The sequence below is a fragment of the Mustelus asterias genome, chromosome 25 (assembly GCF_964213995.1).
Source record: "Mustelus asterias chromosome 25, sMusAst1.hap1.1, whole genome shotgun sequence".
Classification (NCBI taxonomy): Eukaryota; Metazoa; Chordata; class Chondrichthyes; order Carcharhiniformes; family Triakidae; genus Mustelus; species Mustelus asterias.
Genome location: NC_135825.1, coordinates 20,270,207 through 20,293,072, shown reverse-complemented (window position 1 = coordinate 20,293,072; position 22,866 = coordinate 20,270,207). Strand labels below are relative to the sequence as shown.

The following is a 22,866-nucleotide window of genomic DNA, read 5'->3' as shown; positions in this document are numbered from 1 at the left end:
AACATTTGTCCCGATCTCTGCCTTAAATAGTAGACCCTCTTATTCTTAAAATGTGTCTGCTAGTTCTCATCTTTTCCACAAGGACAAACATCCTCATGGTATCTCCCCTATTGTAGTACCCTCACAGATGAGCAACCACCAAGTAAATTAATGAACAAACGGTTTGTTAGAGGAAAACAACTATTTACAGAGATCGATATAAAGGCTAACATGCTTCTCAACTCCAGACTACCAACAGAGAGAAAAACCTGTGCTCAGCCCCAGGATTCGGGCAATCTTCCCCGATTGGCCACAGAGGTCACGTGACCCTCTGAGAACTCATCTCTTAAAGGGTCACGCTACCACACCTGTCAAATCGCCTCAGCATATTATATATTTCAATAAGATTGCCTCTCATTCTTCTGGACTCCAATGGATATAGGGCTAACCTGGTCAATCTTTTTTCATAGGATAAGCCTCCCATCTCAGCAATCAGTCGAGTGAACCTTCTCTATACGATTACTGGGCCCAGAGCTACCAGGACGGTGAGAGAAATCATGGGCCCAAGCCTTCACCTGTTGCTTGGCTCCTTTAGGTCAGTTTACAAAAAAATATCTGCCTGCTAATTTTTTCAGGCCCATCCCTTTAAATACTGCAACGGCGTTAAAACTGTTTTGAATGAGACTCCCACCACCAGCCAAACCCACTGAATAGCTTTAGTTCAGTTGGGTAAATTCATCATCCACATGTGTAGAGTGATTCAAGTCTAGTTTGAAGTAAAACAAAGCCTTTGTTGGGCTCCCTGCACTTTCTTTAGCCAGCTCATACAGTGGGTCTCAGTAATCCTATCATGATCCTTACCTGTAATCCAATCTCACTGTAGAAAGCCAGCACCTTGTAACCCTTTCTACAGCTGGCAACAAGCTTAATGCAACTGTTCCATACTGGAGCACAGTGCAGTGACCCTGGGATTATTCTGCACGATCACCACAGCCCACACATTTACTGTGATTGGGTGAAGTTATTATTTTTTTCATTGGAGGTGTTGTACCTGTTTGAAATAACCAGCTGATTGTCTCTCATGGAACAAAGGAGATTGCAGATGAATGGGATAAGTGCCTTTATTCTAGTTGCTCATGATTTAATGGTTAATGCTTGAACGCATGTTAAAGAAAGGTATATGTGTGCATTAATATAATGGCTACACATACACATTGAAAGAGGATATTGCTACTACAGAGTGAATTTAATAGAAAGTGGATGAAACCAGCAGAGTAATTTCTTTTGGTAAGGGGCAATTTTCCTCCATCACTGGCAGTGTATAATAGCCTCGATTTTCTGAAGGTAATTGCAATGAGAATTGTCAGTGTTCTCTGTCACGATACGTCTGACATGAACAGCAGCTTTGAGAGTTCAGAGCTGCCACATGACAGCTTGGAGATTTATGTAAGTGAGTCGATGCTCTTCCATAAGGCACACAGTTGAAGATTAGAATTTGTAGATGAAGGAGAGGAAAATACTTCAGGGTAAAGGAAACATAATGGTAGACAATGAAAGGATGAACGTGTTGTGGATCTGATGAAAGCCTGGAGTTTGGATGGGAAGGTGGTAGCGGGAACTGCGATATACCATAGATATTCCACCTTGGCTGTTTCATGGATCTAACAGGAATGGTTGTCATTTTCATGTCCACACTCAGTATTGTTCACAAGCACACCTTTCTCTGAATTGATTCCATTTTTTGCTGTGATGGCGATATCACCACCTCATTAGGTGTCTTATTTTCTTCGAGAATATCCCAGTTTTATCAACATGTCAGCCTTCCCCCTCAACATCCCCACCCTATCCACTGCCAGGTGTTCATATATATTGTTGAATACACTTCTTCCCTGGACATGTCTGTCTGCTGCCAAAGTCTCACACTGCCTTTTTGATCTCTTCCACAACACCCTATTCCCCAGTTCCTGAATTCATTCATCTCCATTCCTTGAACCAGTCATTCTTTCCCTCTCTTTGTGTAGCACTGCACATTTCCAAATTCTTATGTTTGGCATTAACTTGCAAGTCAGTAAACAGCACCAAACCTTGGCATTATATGTTGCAAATTGTTATCACTTCTGTCACAATGATGCGATTTGTGCCAAAATGATATAACTTATAATTTTACCAGCTGACCACATGCTGAATTGGTTATGAAGGATTTTTTAAAGACAAGAAAAAGCACGACTAAGGATGACTGCCACAAGTCACCTGACATCTAGTATTGCCAGTGCCCAGTTTCTAGAAAGTTCCAGTGTGGACTGCAATTCAGACTTGCACCCTTCTCTGGAATTTCACACCTGAAGATGTCACGAACCACTTCAAATTAATCTATTGAAATGTTTTAGGCATCAAATTTACATTTCTAGAAGACTACCTCTCCAGCAGCGACAACAGGTCTATGGCCTTGCCCCTCCCTATTTTTAGAACAACCCCACAGTCCTCCAAGACATTTGCACTCCTCCAATTCCCGCATCTTGCGCTTCCTTGATTTTGCTCACTCCCCAGCTCATACCCTTGCCTTCAGTTGCTGAGCATTGAATTTCCATTGGAATTTCATACCTAAAGCTCAATGCATCCCCTTTCTTCCCTTCCCATCTTTAAGATGTTCTTTAAAACCTATGTTTTTTGGCAAACGTTTAGTCACCTGTATGTGTCCCCTTGGCCAGCTATCACATTGGGTGGGATTTTCTGACCGCGCTCACCCCGAAACTGAAAAATCCCACCCAAGGTCAACAGACCTTTCTATGGTCCACCCCTTACTCGCTATGACTCCTGTGGCGGGCGGAACAGGAAAATTTGCCCCATTGTGTTTAATAATGCTCCTCTGAAGCACTTTGGGATGTTTTGTTATATTAAAGTAATAATGCTATATAAATGTAATTCATTACCAATATGTGAATAAGATTCAATGAAATATGGTGGCAGGAGGGTCATGTGAAGCATGCATTGACATGGACCAGTTGGTCCAAGATATACATCTACCAAGATATACATTAAGTATTTCAAAGATTTTATTAAAGTCTTACATTTAAATTCCTGAAATCCAATTACAGCAAAGAGTAATTAAGGTCAGACTGCAATGTTTTCCAAACAATTATTTGGCATTCACACCCGCTGGTAATCTTGTTTGTATTTAATTGAGGAAATGTAGGAATCATGTAAGGATCATATTACATTGGCCCATCGAGGTTCTGTATTGCTCCGACTAGCTCCTTCACCAGCTCCCAAAATCTCGTTTTGCGTCTGCTGAGTTCCTCACGAAGTTCAGTAGCTTTGGTTTGCGTTGCATTGATTTCTTGAAGGATCGTAAGAAAGTTCCTCGAATTGTTCTTGCTTAAGGCTTGTGCTGCATTCAGAAAAAAGAGTTTAAACAGCCTTAAAGTGCAGGATTACAACATACAGCAAGTTTCAAGCTAATTTAAGTTCACAATACTAAAATTGATATTTTACTTATAATTCTATTCACGTATTCCTCAACCAGAAAATATTATTCTGTTTTTTTCTCTTATTCATTGGATATGGACGTCATTGGCTGGGTCAGCATTTATTCCCCATCCCTGACAACATTTGAAGAGTCAACCAACCACATTGCTATGGATCTGGAGTAACACGTAGGCCAGGCCAGACAAGGATGGCAGACTTCCTTCCCTTAAGGACATTAATGAATCAGATGGGTTTTTACGACAATGGTTTCAGGGTCAATGGTGCACTTTTAATTCCAGATTTGTATTGAATTTGAATTCACCTTCTGCCATGGTGGGATTCAAACCCACGTCCCAAGAGCATTACCCTGGGTCTCTGCATTATTAGTCTAATGACAATTCCACTACGCCACAGCCTCTCCAGGCTATCGCTATCTTTCCAAGGACAATGAGGGCTGGACAATTAATGCTGGCTGCACCAGTGATGCTCACATCCCATGAACAAATACATTTTAAAGATGCATTCATTTATAGTTAGAAATCATACAGTGTTTGAACAAATAGAATTTGAATATATTATAAAGGGGGAATGGGGAACTCACTCCTCTCCAATTAACAGCCCTTTATGCATTTATTAATATAGCCAAGGGAGATCAGTAGGGAATTTCCAAAGTTGAAATCACTCAAACTCAAACAGTCTAGTTTGCGTTGGTGTGCGTTAGTGCAAAAGCTGTCGATGTCAAAGTGGGAAGAAATTAAAGTTTTTTTAAATGTTGAAAAACGTTGAGAGCTGGGGGGGATTTAGCACTGGGGTGTGTGCTTTCTCTACCATTTGATCACTTTTCTGCTCATTAAGGCTGCTGGCCCACCAAGGTGTTGCCTCCTCCCTTCTGCAAGGCAGCAGCAAGCCCCATCATGGCTGCCGCCTACCTTGGCCAATCAGAGTCCATGGGAAGCTCCAAACTCCTGGTTACACTCTGAGCCACTAATTGGGTGCCAAGTTTACTCTTGGCCCAATTCGGCTGTTTACATTTCAAAGATAGCGGTGTAGGGTTGGGAACCTAGTGCAAGGGACAGGCTCAGCTCGGTAATAAAGTTCATGGTTATAAAGAGCAGCTTGTTATTATTGTCCAGGTTAACACGTGAGGACTGGTCACTTCAGTAAATGACTGGAAGGCTGGCTATAGCATGGAATTCCATTTCATTATATAGGAATCAAATCCCTGAGAAGGAGAGAGACAAAAGGGCTTGGTTCTTCAAATGAATGTTTATTTCCTTTTCGGAAGGACCCTTATGACAGGGCTCCAATCCCAGTGGGAACATCACAATACTTACCTGTGAGTGAATCAGTAAGGTGTTTTTATTCTGGTCTCGGCACTAATCACAATGCATCTAAACTGAAAAAAGTCACTCAGGGTCAGATGCTAATTTTAATAAATAATTTTAATGTTTGCCACTAAAATGCCACTGTGTCAAAAATCTTGTTGCATTTTGGATGTGTCTTTGATATCCAAAGCTAACAGTGTTTAGAACTCAGATTTAAAGGGACACTATGGAGGTAATTTTTCCCTCCCAGGACAGACAGTGGTGATTGAGTTAAAGATTAAAAACAAAACCCAGTGAGAAAGTCTGAGTGGAATTACTTGTTTTTTTATTATTCATTATTACAGTAAATGCATTTGCAATTACTGCTATGTTATTTAAAATAGATGGACAATGCATTGTTTTCTTCCTCTGGGAGGGATGGATACCGAAAGAGATTCTCTAATAGTATATAAGTCAGACTAATATGGCAGGTCTGTCACATGAGGAGAGGCTAAGTTGGTTAGAATTATATTCATTGGAGTTTCGAAGAGTGAGAGGGGATCTAATACAAACTTTAAATTCTAACAGGATGAGACAGGGTAGATTAAGAAAGAATGTTCCCGATGGTGGGATTGTCCCTAACTAGGGGTCATAGCTTGAGGATTTTAAGACTGAGGTGAAGAGAAATTTCTTCACCCAGAGAGTGGTGAATCTGTGGAATTCACTACCACAGAAAGTAGTTGAGACCAGATTGTTGTGTGATTTCAACAAGCAATGAGGTATAGCTCTTGGGGCTAAAGGGATCAAGGGATATGGGGGAAAGGTATTGAATTTGATGATCAGCCAATATCAAAATGAATGTTGGAGCAGGCTCGAAAATCTGAATGGCCTCTTCCGGCTTTTATTTTCTATGTTTCTACACCTTCTGTTGTCTAACCATATGCATTCCTTGAAATTACCCAAAGCACTGAGTTGGGAAATTACCCTTGAAGTGCCAAAATAGACATCAGTGTGGTCTAGTTCTCTTGAATCCACTTCCTTTATGGCACCCAGGATATATTGTTGATGCTATGAAAGGACTGGAGCCTGAGTTGATCCCGGCAGGTGATTGAAAAGATATCCTGCACAGTTACAGCACACATCTTCAACTGATCTTTCAAAAAGGACTCCAGCAGTTCATTTGCTGCAACACACCTGGAGATTTTAAGTGTAATTTCTAATCGCTTCCCACCATAACTCATCCAGCACGTTAACAAATACATATTTTTCGACCCATGTGCAATACTTCATAATTACTCATTTTTATTTTAATCTGCCATTGGTCTGCCAATTATATGTAACTTCTTTTGTAGTTCCATGCCTACTTCATTAGGCTTGTCCACACTCTTCCTCCAAACTCAGAGCTGTCCTGTGAATGGGATTTGTGATGGAATCCACAATTTGTGGGACCAGTGGGAAGATTGTGTGAACTGTTGACCGAACAGATGACTGGCCGAATGTTCTGTTGGCGGCACTGATTCAAGTTTCAGAGCATCTGACCTCAGATTTCTGGGGAAACAGAAACTGATTCTAACCAGACAAAGAAACAGAGCCATGAAAAGCTCAGATTGCCCAGAGGTTCAATGTAAGTCAGCTTTGGAGGAATGTGTATGGGACAGTGTAAAGAAGGAAACACAAATTCTGTATTCAGTAGCAGGGATAAGAAAAGCAAAGGTATGGAAAAGCTTCAGTTATTTTATAGAGGCTGATTAACCGGAGCTGTCTACACAGTGCACAGGAGTTTACTGAGGGAGCAGGTAAACATGATCCCGGGGGGTCCACGCCCTCATGACTACCGTGAACAGAGCGGAGGGGTTTCTGCTGAAGTGGGCCATTCTGGTGAAGACTGTGCTCATGGAGCCCGGGTTGGTTGGGAACGGCTGGCAAGGGGAGAGTCAGTGACCAAATCCCAAACACACTCCACTCCATCCCCACCCCGAACACACACCCTCAACTCCAACAGAAACTGCCCCCCACAGAATTACCCTGACACAGAACACCCCCCACCCCCGCCCCCCTCCCACGCAATACCCTGCCAACAGAAAATTCCCCCGTCATTGCCCCATGTCACTCCCCAGGCATGGCACTCTCCTCCCCCCCCCGCCGCCGCCGCCATGCACTAACTTGAACTCCTCTGGTAGGTTCTGCATGTGGAGATGCCGGCGTTGGACTGGGGTAAGCACAGTAAGAAGTCTCACAACACCAGGTTAAAGTCCAACAGGTTTATTTGGTTCTACATGCCAGTTGGGATCTGTCATGATTCAAATTGGTGTGCCCTGAAGTCGGTGTAAATGGATAATCTAACGGGGCGGGGCGGGAGGGGGGATTATCCAGCACGAATGTCTGATAATCGTATTTAAATTTATTCTAATTGAGATACTGACATTCAATGTCGGGATTCCTGTTACATCATTGGCAGGAGGGGGGGGGGGGGGGTGCGGGGACAGGGACAACTCGCTACGGGAAATCCCACCAGCGTAATGTTTAGGGACGCCCGCTCGATTTTCTGCTCCCACCACTGATCCTGCCCACCGAAAACAGGAACAGAAAATCCCTCCCAAAGTCTTTTCTAGAGTAAGGGAGAGGGAGAGGGATAGGGCCGTACGGCAGGGCAAGGTTTACAATTGGGGGAGAGGTAATTATGATGCGATTAGGCAAGAATTAGGGGGCATAAGTTGGGAACAGAAACTGTCAGGGAAAGGAACTAATGAAAAGTGGAACTTTTTCAAGGAACAAATACTGGATGTCCTTGATAGGTATGTCCCTGTCAGGCAGGGAGGAAATGGCCGAGTGAGGGAACCATGGTTCACGAAAGAGGTGGAATGTCTTGTGAAAAGGAAGAGGGAAGCTTATGTAGGGATGAGGAAACAAGGTTCAGATGGCTCGATTGAGGGTTACAAGTTAGCAAGGAATGAGCTGAAAAAGGGGCTTAGGAGAGCTAGGAGGGGACACGAGAAGTCCTTGGCGGGTCGGATCAAGGAAAACCCCAAGGCCTTTTACTCTTATGTGAGGAATAAAAGAATGACCAGGGTGAGGTTAGGGCCGGTCAAGGACTGTAGTGGGAACTTGTGTATGGAGTCAGTAGAGATAGGCGAGGTGATGAATGACCCCAAGGAGAGGGGCCATGTTTTTGAGGAAGAGAAGGTGTTACAGGCTAATAGGCTGGAGGAAATAGATGTTCGGAGGGAGGATGTCCTGGCAGTTTTGAATAAACTGAAGGTCGATAAGTCCCCTGGGCCTGATGAAATGTATCCTAGGATTCTTTGGGAGGCAAAGGATGAGATTGCAGAGCCTTTGGCTTTGATCTTTAGGTCCTCGCTGTCCACGGGGATGGTGCCAGAGGACCGGAGAATGGCGAATGTTGTTCCTCTGTTTAAGAAAGGGAATAGAAATGACCCTGATAATTATAGACCGGTTAGTCTTACTTCGGTGGTTGGTAAATTGATGGAAAAGGTCCTTAGAGATGGGATTTACGACCATTTAGAAAGATGCGGATTAATCCGGGATAGTCAGCATGGATTCGTGAAGGGCAAGTCGTGCCTCACAAATTTGATAGAATTTTTTGAGGAGGTAACTAAGTGTGTTGATGAAGGTAGGGCAGTTGATGTCATATACATGGATTTTAGTAAGGCGTTTGATAAGGTCCCCCATGGTCGGCTTATGATGAAAGTGAGGAGGTGTGGGATAGAGGGAAAGTTGGCCGATTGGATAGGTAACTGGCTGTCTGATCGAAGACAGAGGGTGGTGGTCGATGGAAAATTTTCGGATTAGAGGCAGGTTGCTAGCGGAGTGCCGCAGGGATCAGTGCTTGGTCCTCTGCTCTTTGTGATTTTTATTAATGACTTAGAGGAGGGGGCTGAAGGGTGGATCAGTAAATTTGCTGATGACACCAAGATTGGTGGAGTAGTGGATGAGGTGGAGGGCTGTTGTAGGCTGCAAAGAGACATAGATAGGATGCAAAGCTGGGCTGAAAAATGGCAAATGGAGTTTAACCCGGATAAATGTGAGGTGATTCATTTTGGTAGGACTAATTTAAATGTGGATTACAGGGTCAAAGGTAGGGTTCTGAAGACTGTGGAGGAACAGAGAGATCTTGGGGTTCATATCCACAGATCTCTAAAGGTTGCCACTCAAGTGGATAGAGCTGTGAAGAAGGCCTATAGTGTGTTAGCTTTTATTAACAGGGGGTTGGAGTTTAAGAGCCGTGGGGTTATGCTGCAACTGTACAGGACCTTGATGAGACCACATTTGGAGTACTGTGTGCAGTTCTGGTCGCCTCACTATAGGAAGGATGTGGAGGCGCTGGAGAGAGTGCAGAGGAGATTTACCAGGATGCTGCCTGGTTTGGAGGGTAGGTCTTATGAGGAAAGGTCGCGGGAGCTAGGGCTGTTCTCTCTGGAGCAGAGGAGGCTGAGGGGAGACTTAATAGAGGTTTATAAAATGATGAAGGGGATAGATAGAGTGAACGTTCAAAGACTATTTCCTCGGGTGGATGGAGCTATTACAAGGGGGCATAACTATAGGGTTCGTGGTGGGAGATACAGGAAGGATATCAGAGGTAGGTTCTTTACGCAGAGAGTGGTTGGGGTGTGGAATGGACTGCCTGCAGTGATAGTGGAGTCAGACACTTTAGGAACATTTAAGCGGTTATTGGATAGGCACATGGAGCACACCAGGATGATAGGGAGTGGGATAGCTTGATCTTGGTTTCAGATAAAGCTCGGCACAACATCGTGGGCCGAAGGGCCTGTTCTGTGCTGTACTGTTCTATGTTAACACTCACCGCAATATCAACTGAAGTTGTTATAAATACTTAAATTAATAACTTCCTTTTGGCTAAGATCAAGTGTAGTTACGCGGATGCTGCACTTGGCTGAGGTCATTGGGTTCCATTTAAGCTTCATATGTTCCATATGAAGCAATTTTTAAAAGCGGTATCTCGGCCTTTTGGCTAAGATGCAAATGAGATCAAGCCTTGGAGGAGGAATTCTCCACCTGCTCCAATCAGCTTGGCTCATGTAGATCAAGCCCAGGACAGGGTAAGTGGTCGTTTGCCGTCTTGTCAGCTTGGATCGGAAATGTCTCAACTTGTTGAGACTCTGAATTGGACTCGATTTGATTGAATTGGAAACGTATAAAAAAATTACTTAAATTAATAACATGGCAGGTACAAGGTGTTATTAACGTGCAAGATTTTGCACGTGTCACTTTATTCTTGGAACAATATTAAAAAATTATTGCACTGACAACTAACAAATTTCATAAAAGCAAATCACTGGGGATGCAGGAATCTGAAACAAAAACAGAAAATGCTGGAAAATCTCAGCAAGCCTGACATCATTTTCATCCAACTTCACGGATTACAAATAATATCGCCAAAAACCTCCAACCTCATTCGCGGCTGGGATTCTCCGGTGCGGCTGCAGTGAATGGAGTTTTGGTGGAGCGCCAAATTCTCCATTCTCACTGGCGGTGCGGTGGGGAGACAGATGAGAACGGAGAATCCCCGCCCTTTATAAATCAGGCAGTAATGACCAGGATTAGAGGAGATCAGTAATCACAGGCAATGATTGATTTTACCAATTAGTAAACACAACTTCATCGGGTCCAAGTAAATCGAGAAGAAATTCTCAGTTGTCCCTCAATGTTAACCCTTTGCACCCATCAACTGGACAATTGCAGGTGAAATTATTGATTCCATCTACACATGTGGTTCCTGGTGGGCAAACGTTCAAGAGCTCGCACTCATTGATATCTGAAATAAGATGAGTAAGTGTTAATTATCAAACACATGATGTACTGTTTCTATAATAACATTTCACCCTTTCAGCAGAACGCACAGAGGTGTGGACAGTGACTTTTTCCTGCTGGGACCCAGACCGGAATTTTACACTGCTCCTGTAAGAGAGATGCCTGACCAGGAAGGGTGTGAAATTGTGGGAGAAGACATTGAGAGCAGGTCCCGATGTCACTGCGCACTCACGCAATATTTTGGATTTAGTGGGCGGGTGCGACAGTTGTAAGCGTCCCGTCGACAATCAAGCAGGTAATTTAGCCCATGACAAGGTCAGTTGAATGCAATTTTACATTGCTCACCTGCTCTTACACTTAGTGGATGGGCCGATTGGCCAGGCAACCCTTACATTTTAGCTTCAACCTTGATCCAGAGTGATAGGAAGCGTCAGGGCTGAAATAAAATGTAAAACGTTGTCTGGGGACTGAGGTTTGCGCTTGTGAGCGCTGCCTGGACACAGTTTGCAGCGTTTCACACAGACTGCCTGCCAATGGGTGAAATCGCATTCTGGGGCTGACCGCGACCAGAAGCGTGTTTTGCACCCACTTCCAGACCCGCCCGACTGAACAAAATATTCCGGCCCTTGATTCCATCCAGAAACATCAGAAAAAAGTCCCCGCTGACACTCAGTACACTGTGTGTAGGTTCCATAGAAGCGTACAGCTCAGAAGAGGCCATTTGGCCCAACCTGTCTATGCTAGCTGTTTGAAACAAATTAAACCATTTGTTAATGGAAGCTGTCCAATGGCACAAAATCTGCCTCCAGTCGGGAAGGTCACAGGATGATGGATGTGAGAAATGGACAAAATGACAGTACAGTACGTTGTTGTGTCTGTGATGTGTTGTGTGACAGAGGAGATTTTACTCTGCAGTTAGCCATGTTAAACCTAACCTGAGATCCTGACAATGGTAAATGTTCCATTGACCTGCATTATCACCCTCATTCTAATGAACAAACAACATTATCATGTTGGTGCCCAACCACAACATTTGCTGGAAATTGTTAGTTTCATTGTGTACCTGCTTGAACTATCACTGTCAATTCCTGTAGACATCCGGTTTATATGACTGGGCCAATATTTATGTCTCCCATGAAGACAGAAGTGTTGGAGACCTTTGTCCTGTGAAACTAGTAAGTGAAATATCGGGATAGATAATTTAAAGTTTGGCAGCGGATGTGTTGCAGCACAATGGTGACCATTCCTTATTTCACTGGAAGCAGTGGCATCCTATGTGCAAAGTGCTGAGTATTCCCCAGTGCATTTATCAAGCCTGACGCAGACTGCAGACTGCGAGCTTGCCTCTCAGGGGAATTTCACTGTAACTTCATTAATGTAAGCCCTACTTGTGACTAATAGATACAATTACAAAACTTTAATGCAGATACTAGGCTCGTTATTGCTGGAACAGTCCATAATGAATGGGAGCTTAAGGCAAGGCAGGACTACATTTTAAAACAATCCCTAGGACCCTTGCCTGGTGTCCCCAACACCTCGGCTCCATGCATGGTGCCCCCTGTCTCCATCTGGTTTCATACCTTGTGCCCAGTGCCATTACCCCTCACATTGACAAGCTGCCTGATACAAAGAAAGTAGCCAGCAGCCCTCGCCTACCTTCTCGATCTCCTCGATCCAACTTTTACAGATGCACCATGGAAAGCATTCTTTCTGGTTATATCACAGCTTGGTATGGCTCCTGCTCTGCCCAAGACCACAAGGAACTACGAAAGGTTGTGAATGCAACCCAATCCATGATGCAAACCAGCCTCCCATCCATTGACTATGTCTGCACTTCCCGCTGCCTCGGCAAAGCAGCCAGCATAATTAAGGACCCAACGCACCATGGACATTCTCTCTTTCACGTTCTTCCATCAGGAAAAAGGTACAAAAGTCTGAGATCACATACCAACTGACTCAAGAACAGCTTCTTCCCTGCTGCTGTCAGACTTTTGAATGGACCTACCTTGCATGAAGTTAATCTTTCTCTACACCCTAGCTATAACAGTAACACTACATTCTGCACTCTCTCTCTTTTCCTTCTCTATGAAAGGTATGCTTTGTCTGTATAGCGCGCAAGATGCATAGACATTAGCCTAGAAATCTCTCACTTTGATTCACAAGACTGCGCTCCATTAAAACAAGCTTTGGGCCCACCAGAGGGAATTAAACTCCAGTCTCCTGAGCCTACCAGGGAAAGAGCAAGGGAGGGGGACTACTTGGCTAGCTCTTTCAAGGCACCTTGGGCCAAATGTTTTCCTTCTCAATCGACTCAAGAACAGCTTCTTCCCTGTTGCCATCAGACTTTTGAATGGACCTATCTTGCAATAAGTTACTCTTTCTCTACACCCTAGCTATAACTGTAACACTCCATTCTGCACCCTCTCGTTTCCTTCTCTATCGACGGTATGCTTTATCTGTATAGCACGCAAGAAACAATACTTTTCACTGCATGCTAACACATGTGACAATAAGAAATCAAATCAAATCAAACATTCTGCCGATAGCTATCTCACACATCATGATTGACATGACCTCAAACAGCAAACATTTGACTTTTTTAACAAATGATCTTCTATAAGCTGCCTAGTTAGCTCATCCTGTGCAGGAATGTACAGAACCTTTTTACCAATGGTAGCACTTAGTGGATTATCTGCTCCATGTTGTCATGCTAGTTAATAACCCCACAGGTTGACAATTCAAGAGCCAATTTCAACCAGTCATCTTACCCATCTCCAATCCTTTATCCTGCAGTGATCTGATATCTTTGACCTTGTTTGATTGTCGCTGTCCAACAACAGCCAAAGAGACGAGTGCCAGTGACAATGAGCTGCACAACCAACCTCCTGTTGTCACTCCCACTTCCTCACCCCCGCCACTGCCCCAATCACAGTGCCAGGCCCTACAAGAGGCAGGTCGACACTCAGAGCACACCCCAGCTATACAAATGCGAGGTTATTCACTTTGGAAGAAATAATAGCAAATTGGATTATTATCTAAATGGAAAGAAATTACAACATGCTGCTGTGCAGAGGCATCTGGGGGTCCTTGTGCATGAGACGCAAAAACCCAGTCTGCAGGTGCAACAGGTGATCAAGAAGGCAAATGGGATGTTGGCCTATATCGCAAGGGGGATAGAATATAAAAGCAGAGATGTCTTGCTGCATCTGTACAGGGCATTGTTGAGGCCGCAGCTGGAATACTGTGTGCAGTATTGGTCCCCTGATTTGCGGAAGGATATATTGGCCTTGGAGGGAGTGCAGAGAAGGTTCACCAGGTTGATACCAGAGTTGAGGGGTGTTGATTATGAGGAGAAACTGAGCAGATTGGGTTTGTATTCATTGGAATTTAGAAGGCTGAGGGGGGATCTTATAGAGACCTATAAGATTATGAAGGGGCTGGATAGGGTAGAGATGGAGAGATTCTTTCCACTTAGAAAGGAAACTAGAACTAGAGGGCACAGCCTCAAAATAAAGGGGGGTCAGTTTAGGACAGAGTTGAGGAGGAACTTCTTCTCTCAGAGGGTGGTGAATCTCTGGAATTCTCTGCCCACTGAAGTGGTGGAGGCTACCTCGTTGAAGATGTTTAAATCACGGATAAATGGATTCCTGATCGGTAAGGGAATTAGGGGTTATAGGGATCAGGCGGGTAAGTGGAACTGATCCACTTCAGATCAGCCATGACCTTATTGAATGGCGGGGCAGGCTCGAGGGGCTAGATGGCCTACTCCTGCTCCTATTTCTTGTGTTCTTATGTTCTTATACAAGAGGCAGGCCGACACTCAGAGCACACCCCAGCTATACAAATAACTCAGGACAAGAAAATTGAGAGACAGAGGTGCTGTACATCACAGGTGATGCTGTGTCTGACAGGAGTGGAGTCACAGGAGTGGGGGACGTGGGTGGGGAAGGGGGGAGGGGGGCAAACCTGTTTCAACCTGTCCTATTGAATATAACTGCAGACTTTTCATGCGATAAAATAAATTTTGCAATGAAAATTCACTGACCGAATTCACAGAATGTTCCATTAAATCCTCCAGGGCAATTGCAGAAAATTTCACCGTAAGCATCCAAACAGGTGCCACCGTTTGCACAGGGAGACGAATCACACTCAGTCCTTCCTAAGAAACAAAAAATGAAATTGGAGTTTTTAATTTCAATCTGACATCAAGGGCAGAATTTTCCCGTCCCACCGGCCTTGGGAATTGTGGATGATGCAAAGGTTCGGTGACCTCGTGCGGGAATTTCCGGTCCTGGGGCACACGTATGGCCGGAAAATCCCGAGCCAAGTGTCACATAACATGCTCTAGATTAAGCACACATTGGTGTAAAATAGCATGGACAGGATTCTCTCCAGGATCCCGACTTCCCCGACCCAAGCACCATTTTACGGTGGGGTGGACAGGACCTCGGATAGGAAGCCTGCCCTTGCCCCTATTAAAGCCCTGAAGTGGCCATTTAAGGGCCTTTCCCATGCATCCTCAATTTTTAGGCTTGCGGGCACCTGAACACAGTGTGAAATGGAATAAGTTCTCATCCTCGATCTTGGACAGGAAAGGGGATGGGAGGTGGACAATGGTTACGGGTACAGGGTCTGGGTGGGATTGTGGTCAGTGCCGACTCGATGGGCCGAATGGCCTCCCTCTACACTGTTGGGATTCTATGATTCTATTGTCTTGATATGGAGGGCCGTATGATACCAAGTAGACAATTAGAATCCAGAAAAGAGAATTCTCTGTATCACTCACTCTGAAAACCTGAGCACAGGAATCAAGGCTGACACTGTGCTGCAGTACTGGAGTGCTGCACTGTCAGAGGTGCCAACCTGTGGCTGTCATATTAAACTGAGCCACATTTGCTCTTCAAAGTGAAGATAAAACATCCTGTGACAGTATTTCAAATGCTAGTGTTGTCATCCCCAGTGTTCTGGCCAATATTTGCCCCTCAATTAACATCACTAAGAAAGGTTTTCTGGTCATCATCACATTGGTATTTATGGGAGCAAGCTGTGAGAAAATAACATCTCCAAAGTACTTCCCTAACCTAGCGACACCTTGAGGTTTGGATGGGTGATATATAAATGGATGTCTATTATTTTCTTTCTGGAATTTTGTGATATGTGAACTATTTTATATCAATTAATTATCTCGAAATAATTGCCCAGTGAAGAAAATAATCCTTTTTATGCTGGAAGCTACTTTTATTCCATTAAATAAAAGTTCTAACTATTTTGTGTTTTGGGTATTGCTGAAAAAATACACATGTTGTCGAAGCTTTTCATCTTTCAGTCATCAGGGCAATTGGACAATTGGCACTAACAGAATGTTGCAGTCAGGCCAAAGAGACTTGCTGCCTTTCGCACAAACAAGTAATGTAGTGCATGAATTTCAGAGCCAGTGTGAAGGCTCTGCCTTCCAAAGGCTGGCGGATCGTATTAAACTGCATGTCGCTTCAGTTGTTCGCAGGAGGCAAAGTGTGTAGCCAACCGTAGCCAATCAGATGGTGCTTGCAAAGCTTAAAACAGTTTCCAATGTTAGCTTCATGTCCAATTTCATGATTGGACAACACTTGCTAAACAATCCTGATTGTGCTCAGAATTAAACTGACAACCAATTTAGGATTATCAGTCAGGCTCACAGGCTGGCTGACTTACTCATGCTGGAAGCTACATATAATAATGCACAAGGCCCTGTTCTTTGCAAACAGAGAGAACGTGTACACACACTGTCCTTTCTTCAACCAAACAAAATAGGCAACAACCAGTCTCTGGTTCATTCTGCAAGGCAAAGCCTTGACCAATCAGAGTCAACCTGCCTGGTTTGAATTGACATGCCAACCAATCACCACTCTCTTCCTGTGTGATAGAAATTGTTATTCCCTTAACATTTCGTATTCCAGCAAATTATCCTGAAGAGTTCAAGACAAAAAGCTTTAACAGGATGTGCCCTTTTTCAGCAATATTCAAGTTCTGCACTGGCAAGAAACTGCTTTGATATTGTGAGAAATTAAAGAAGACATACCTGTGTAGTATGTCCAGAACAAATCCTTGAAGAAAGGGAAAAAAACACATTAAAATCCATTGAGTTAAAAGGCCCACAAATCAATTGATCCTAATTAAACCAGGCTCAGGCCAACCAGAGTTGAATTGTTGCATCAAAAACAGAAAATGCTGGAAAATCTCAGCAAGTCTGACAGCATCTATGGAGAGAGAATAGACCGAACATTTCGAGTCAAATGACCCTTCATCAGAGTTGAAGACAAGAAAAATAGTGTGAGATTTATACTGTGAGGGTGAGGGGGCTTGTAATTGTTAGGGATGGCATTGATCAAAAAACAAATGCGATGTAAATGGTGATGATCAAGGCTAGGAATGGTGCTAATAACATCCATTAAGAGATTGGAATGTGTAAATGGCAGAACAGAGGTGCAGAGTGCAGGAAGGTGGCAGATGGACCGAGTGGGGTGAGGGGAAGAGGATGTAAAAACAAGATAGAAAGCGAGATTTTAGAAGTGAAAAAAGTAAAAATAACAAAATACAAAGTAATAAAAATGGATTAATAAGATGAAAAGAAACAATGAAATAAAATAAATGGAGATGGAGTGGAGGACGAGGAGAGAGATCACGCACTGAAGTTGTTGAACTCAATGTTCAGTCCAGAAGGCTGTAAATTGCCGAAGGCACCAAAGTAAAGTTTAAAGTTTATTTATTAGTCACATTAACGCTGCAATGAAGTTACTGTGAAAATCCCCTCGTCGCCACACTCTGGTGCCAGTTCGGGTACACTGAGGGAGAATTTAGTCTGTCTATGCACCTAACCAGTCTTTCCGACTGTGGAAGGAAGTTGGAGCACCCGGAGGAAACCCACACAGATACGGGGAGAACGTGCAGACACTGCACAGACAGTGATCCAGGCCAAGAATTGAACCCGGGTCCCTTGCGCTGTGAGCCAGCAGTGCTAATCACTGTGCCACCGTGCTGTCCACTAAGTGCCTAAGATGAGGTGCTGTTTCTCCAGTTTATGTTGGGCTTCACTGGAACATTGCAAAAGGCCAAGGACGGACATGTGGACAGGAGATCAGGGCAGTGTGTTGAAATGGCAAGCGACAGGAAGGTGTGGGTCCCGCTTGCAGACTGAACAAATTTGTCCTGCAAACCAGTCTACGTTTAGTCTCTCCAATGTAGAGTAGACTGCATTGGGAGCAGCGAATGCAATAGACCAGCCTGAACGAGGTGCAAGTGAAGCGCTGCTTCACCTGAAAAGTGTGTTTGGGCCCTGGGATGATGAGCTGGGAGGAAGTGAAGGAGTGAGCTGCTACCTGAGGGAAGGCAGCCAACCAGAACCAATGGTTGGCTGCCTTCACAACCAGACCCACGGTCCAAGAACAGTCAATGCCACCTCGACCAATCCCCACAGCTCACAGAACAAAGAACAGTACAGCACAGGAAACAGGCCCTTCGGCCCTCCAAGCCTGTGCCGCTCATTGGTCCAACTAAACCATTCGTTTGTATCCCTCCATTCCCAGACTGCTCATGTGACTATCCAGGTAAGTCTTAAACTATGCCAGCGTGTCTGCCTCCACCACCCTACTTGGCAGTGCATTCCAGGCCCCCACCACTCTCTGTGTAAAAAAACGTCCCTCTGATATCTGAGTTATACCTCGCCCCTCTCACCTTGAGCCCGTGAGCCCTCGTGATCGTCACCTCCGACCTGGGAAAAAGCTTCCCACTGTTCACCCTATCTATACCCTTCATAATTTTGTACACTTCTATTAGGTCTCCCCTCATTCTCCGTCTTTCCAGGGAGAACAAGCCCAGTTTACCCAATCTCTCCTCATAGCTAAGACCCTCCATACCAGGCAACATCCTGGTAAACCTTCTCTGTACTCTCTCTAAAGCCTCCACGTCCTCCTGGTAGTGCGGCGACCAGAACGGGATGCAATACTCCAAATGTGGCCTAACCAGCGTTCTATACATCTGCAACATCAGACTCCAGCTTTTATACTCTATACCCCGTCCTATAAAGGCAAGCATACCATATGCCTTCTTCACCACCTTCTCCACCTGTGCTGCCACCTTCAGGGATTTGTGGACTTGCACACCTAGGTCCCTCTGTGTTTCTATGCTCTTGATGGCTCTGCCATTTATTGTATAACTCCCTCCTACATTAGTTCTTCCAAAATGCAATACTTCGCATTTATCTGGATTAAATTCCATCTGCCATTTCTCCGCCCAATTTTCCAGCCTATCTATATCCTGCTGTATTGTCCGACAATGTTCATCGCTATCCGCAAGTCCAGCCATCTTCGTGTCATCCGCATAAGTAGCTCAGTGGTCTTGCTAATCCAGCCAAGGTAAGAGGAGACTGCCTCACCTTGTAACAAGCAATGTCAACAGCAAGTTTCATATTGCACCAACCTTATTATTCTGAGCACCTGGAATCCTCCCAGTTATGTGATCAGAGAAAGAATGAAAATGAGGAACAGTGAGAATGGGACACAGAGACTAAAACGAATCTTAAAACTTGGGCCTTACTGTTTTCGTGTCATCTTCAAAAATCTCTCGAACCTCTTCTCTGGAACAGGTTTCTTCCAAACACTCTCTTTCCAGATTCCCTGCTTTGGCTTCCTCGAACAAATGGTTAGCTCTGCGAAATCGAGACAGGAACCGCGCAGCATCCGGTTTCTGTAAAAATACTCAATAACACATCCATATTATTAGAAACCATGCGCCTGAGTGCATATATCATAACATAGTAACACTGATGGCTGTCAAGTGTTCTGTGATATCCTGAAGTTGTGGAAGGCGCTATATAAATGAAAATTCTTTCTTTGCTTTAAACTCTGTCAAAAGTCAGGGCGATAGGTGGATTTTCACTGAATTTGCTGACACTCTGATTTGAAACTTCGCTAGATATCGAGGGAAGAATTGTACAAAGTCCGTTTCAAAAATTCTTTTGGTGTGAGGGTAGTTTGGCCTCTAACAATTAAATCAATAAAATGACTAAATTGGTTGCTATTTATTTGCTTTTTTTCAGTTGCTGTTGAGATCGTTTCAAATTACAAAAAGACACAAGTAACCATCTTCCTCATAATCTTGCTAATCATAGCCACATTCATTATAATCTGTTCAGTTATAACACAAGCTTCATTAAAAAGCTCCTGAAACTTGGTCTGTTACCTTTTATTTCATTTTATGCTCTGTTATTTTTTGCTGTGTACAGGGTTTTCTCACTTTAAAGCATCTCTCTTATTAAACACAATAAAGGTTTGGTTTCTACAGATGTGCTGCAACCAGGTTTCTGTCTGATAGCCAGAATTTATATGTTCCGGCCCTGATTTTAATGCCCGGTGGGTTTCTAATTGGTGGTTGGCTGGACAAATTAAGAACCCACGGCAGCAGAAAACAAGGTGAAGCAATTTTAACTCATTAACTCATTAATTAGTGTGGCACGGTGGCACCGTGGTTAGCACTGGTGCCTCACAGCGCGAGGGACCGGGGTTCGATTCCTGGCATGGGTCACTGTCTTTCCGGAGTTTCCACGTTCTCCCCATGTCTGCATGCGTCTCCTCTGGGTGCTCCTGTTTCCACCCACAGTCCAACAGATGTGTGGATTATTGGATTGGCTACGCTAAATTGTCCCTTAGTTTCAGAGGGATTAGCAGGGTAAATACATGGGGTTGCGGGGATAGGCCCTGGGTGCGATTGTGGTAGGTGCCGACTTGATGGGCTGAAAGGCCTCCCTTTATAGCAGGGATTCTATGAACAGGAGGCCAATTCCACTTCACCATCATCTGCAGAGAAACAAGTGGCTCATTGGCATTCAAGTTGGTGTTGTACGGGAGATTCAGGGAGCATCTCACAGGAGGGAAGGAGGAGGGAGCCTGAAGCAAGAGAGGCCTCAATTTTCCTTGCGCTTAGGGGAACACATGGCTCCTTCAACATCATAGGGAATTTTTTTTTTAAATTAAATTGTCTCACCAGGTTCAGGATTCCCTTCTCCCCTGACATTACCTAGGAGCAAAACCACAGCATTTTCGCACTCAGGCTTGTGGTAAATTGACAGTTGGAACTGATTAACATGACTGGTCACCAGTCTAAATTTCTTTCAAATTCAATTATGAAACATGGGCGTCACTGGCTGGCCAGCATCTATTGCCCATCCCTAGTTGCCCTTGAGGAGTGGGTGGTGGTAAATGAGAACCCTGATTGCTTTGTTTGTGCTTCTCAGCTGCCTTTCCAGAGGCAAAATCATGGACAATTCTGGGATGGGTAAGTACGCAGGAACACGTCAACCACATAACGACCAATTTCCACCGGGCAGATCGTGTTAAAATGGCCATTCTTGTAACCTTTCTCCAGTTGTTTAATTACCTGGATGGAAACTATTCCAAATACCATTACTCCAATATCACATCAATGCAGCAAAGGTTAGACGGTGGCTGGAATTCTCCGACCTCGCCCACGGCTGGGATTCTCCAGTCCCGCTGCAGTGAATGGAGATTTGGCTGAGTGCTAAATTCTCCGTTCCCGCTGCCAGTGCTGGCGAGGTGAACAACATCAGGGAATTCACGCCAACAATTTTGGAATGATTTGTGTATTTACACAAAAAATTAGTTTGAAGAAACAAAATTGCTATCCTGTCCCTGGATCTCAGTGATGCCTCAGGGGGTGAGATATAAAGACAAGGCACAGACAGTTCATGATAGAGATTGAAGACCTGAGAACTTCTCACTGTCGCTGGTTAAAGGGCGGTGGGCACAGGAGTCAAAGTGGCAGAGAACAAGTCAGATCACCAGTCTATTCTGAGCCAGGGACTGACTCGATGCCACATGTAGCAGCAACAGAGGGAGCCAGAGAAATATGTCTAAAAACAGATTGCTTCAAGAATTATGATGAAAAGTGTTGTTACTTACAGTCATTTGCCTGACAGCCAAATAGAAGCAATGATATTATCCCATAGCTCAAAATGATTGTCATGTTGCTCTCAAAATACCTACTCAAATTTATCATCACAGGAAAAACAAGATGCAGTTTTGTAAAAAATTCTACCTCACTTGAACTGGTGGTTCACTGTTTATATAGTCAGTGGGTTTTCTTGTTATTGAAATGCTTTGGTTAATAAATAACAGATTATTTTGAAATGTTGTCACAATGTTTCGCAGAGCACTTAGTCCCGTATTTTTGATGACGGGGAAGAGGGCATGGGTGGCAGGGAGGGGGGGTGTGGGTCGGGCTGGTAAAATATCAGGGAGCCACATCATAGAACATAGAACATTACAGCGCAGTACCAGTGAAACCAATCTAAAGCCCATCGAACCTGCAGTATTCCAATATCATCCATATGTTTATCCAATGACCATTTAAATGCCCTTAATGTTGGCGAGTCCACTACTGCTGCAGGCAGGGCATTCCACGCCCTTACCATTCTCTGAGTGAAGAACCTACCTCTGACATCTGTCCTATATCTATCACCCCTCAATTTAAAGCTATGTCCCCTCGTGCTAGCTATCACCATCCGAGGAAAAAGACTCTCACTATCCACCCTATCTAATCCTCTGATCATCTTGTATGCCTCTATTAAGCCACCTCTTAATCTTCTTCTCTCTATCGAGTTGTCGGGTTGTCCCTTCAATGCTGTTCCGTCCCTGGCCCATTTACCAGCAGCAGGACTGGCTGTATGGTGGCTGACTGCCCACCAGAGACAGGCAGCTAATTTAAATAAATGATGGCCTCTTAATGGTGCCATGTTGTGGGGCAGCTGGAATTTTGCAGGTGGCTGAGTGGTCACTTCTTCTGCAGGTGGCCGCCAACTGTGTGGGGGTGGGGGGGCAGTGATGCATGTAAGTTCTGCTGTAAAGTCAGATGTGGACTTGGATAGGCCTGGCTATAGAAGAAGGCTGGTAGGTTTTCACACTGAAATGCTGGCTATGATCTCTCTGCGGAAGAGAATTCCACAGACCCATGACCCTTTTGACAGATAACATTTGTCCCGATCTCTGCCTTAAATAGTAGACCCTCTTATTCTTAAAATGTGTCTGCTAGTTCTCATCTTTTCCACAAGGACAAACATCCTCATGGTATCTCCCCTATTGTAGTACCCTCACAGATGAGCAACCACCAAGTAAATTAATGAACAAATGGTTTGTTAGAGGAAAACAACTATTTACAGAGATCGATATAAAGGCTAACATGCTTCTCAACTCCAGACTACCAACAGAGAGAAAAACCTGTGCTCAGCCCCAGGATTCGGGCAATCTTCCCCGATTGGCCACAGAGGTCATGTGACCCT

General features: G+C 44.3%; 1 protein-coding gene across 1 annotated transcript; it reads right to left on the bottom strand.

Annotated features, from left to right (window-relative positions):
* Positions 1–9,939: 9,939 nt before the first annotated feature.
* Positions 9,940–21,620, bottom strand: LOC144479258 (coagulation factor X-like). Its single transcript, XM_078197929.1, has 4 exons — positions 21,491–21,620; positions 19,110–19,270; positions 14,584–14,697; positions 9,940–10,542 (listed from the first exon to the last, which is right to left on the bottom strand). The coding sequence occupies exons 1-4, from the start codon at positions 21,585–21,587 to the stop codon at positions 10,519–10,521; spliced, it is 396 nt and encodes a 131-aa protein (XP_078054055.1). The 5' UTR covers positions 21,588–21,620; the 3' UTR covers positions 9,940–10,518.
* Between the last annotated feature and the right edge of the window lie 1,246 nt (positions 21,621–22,866).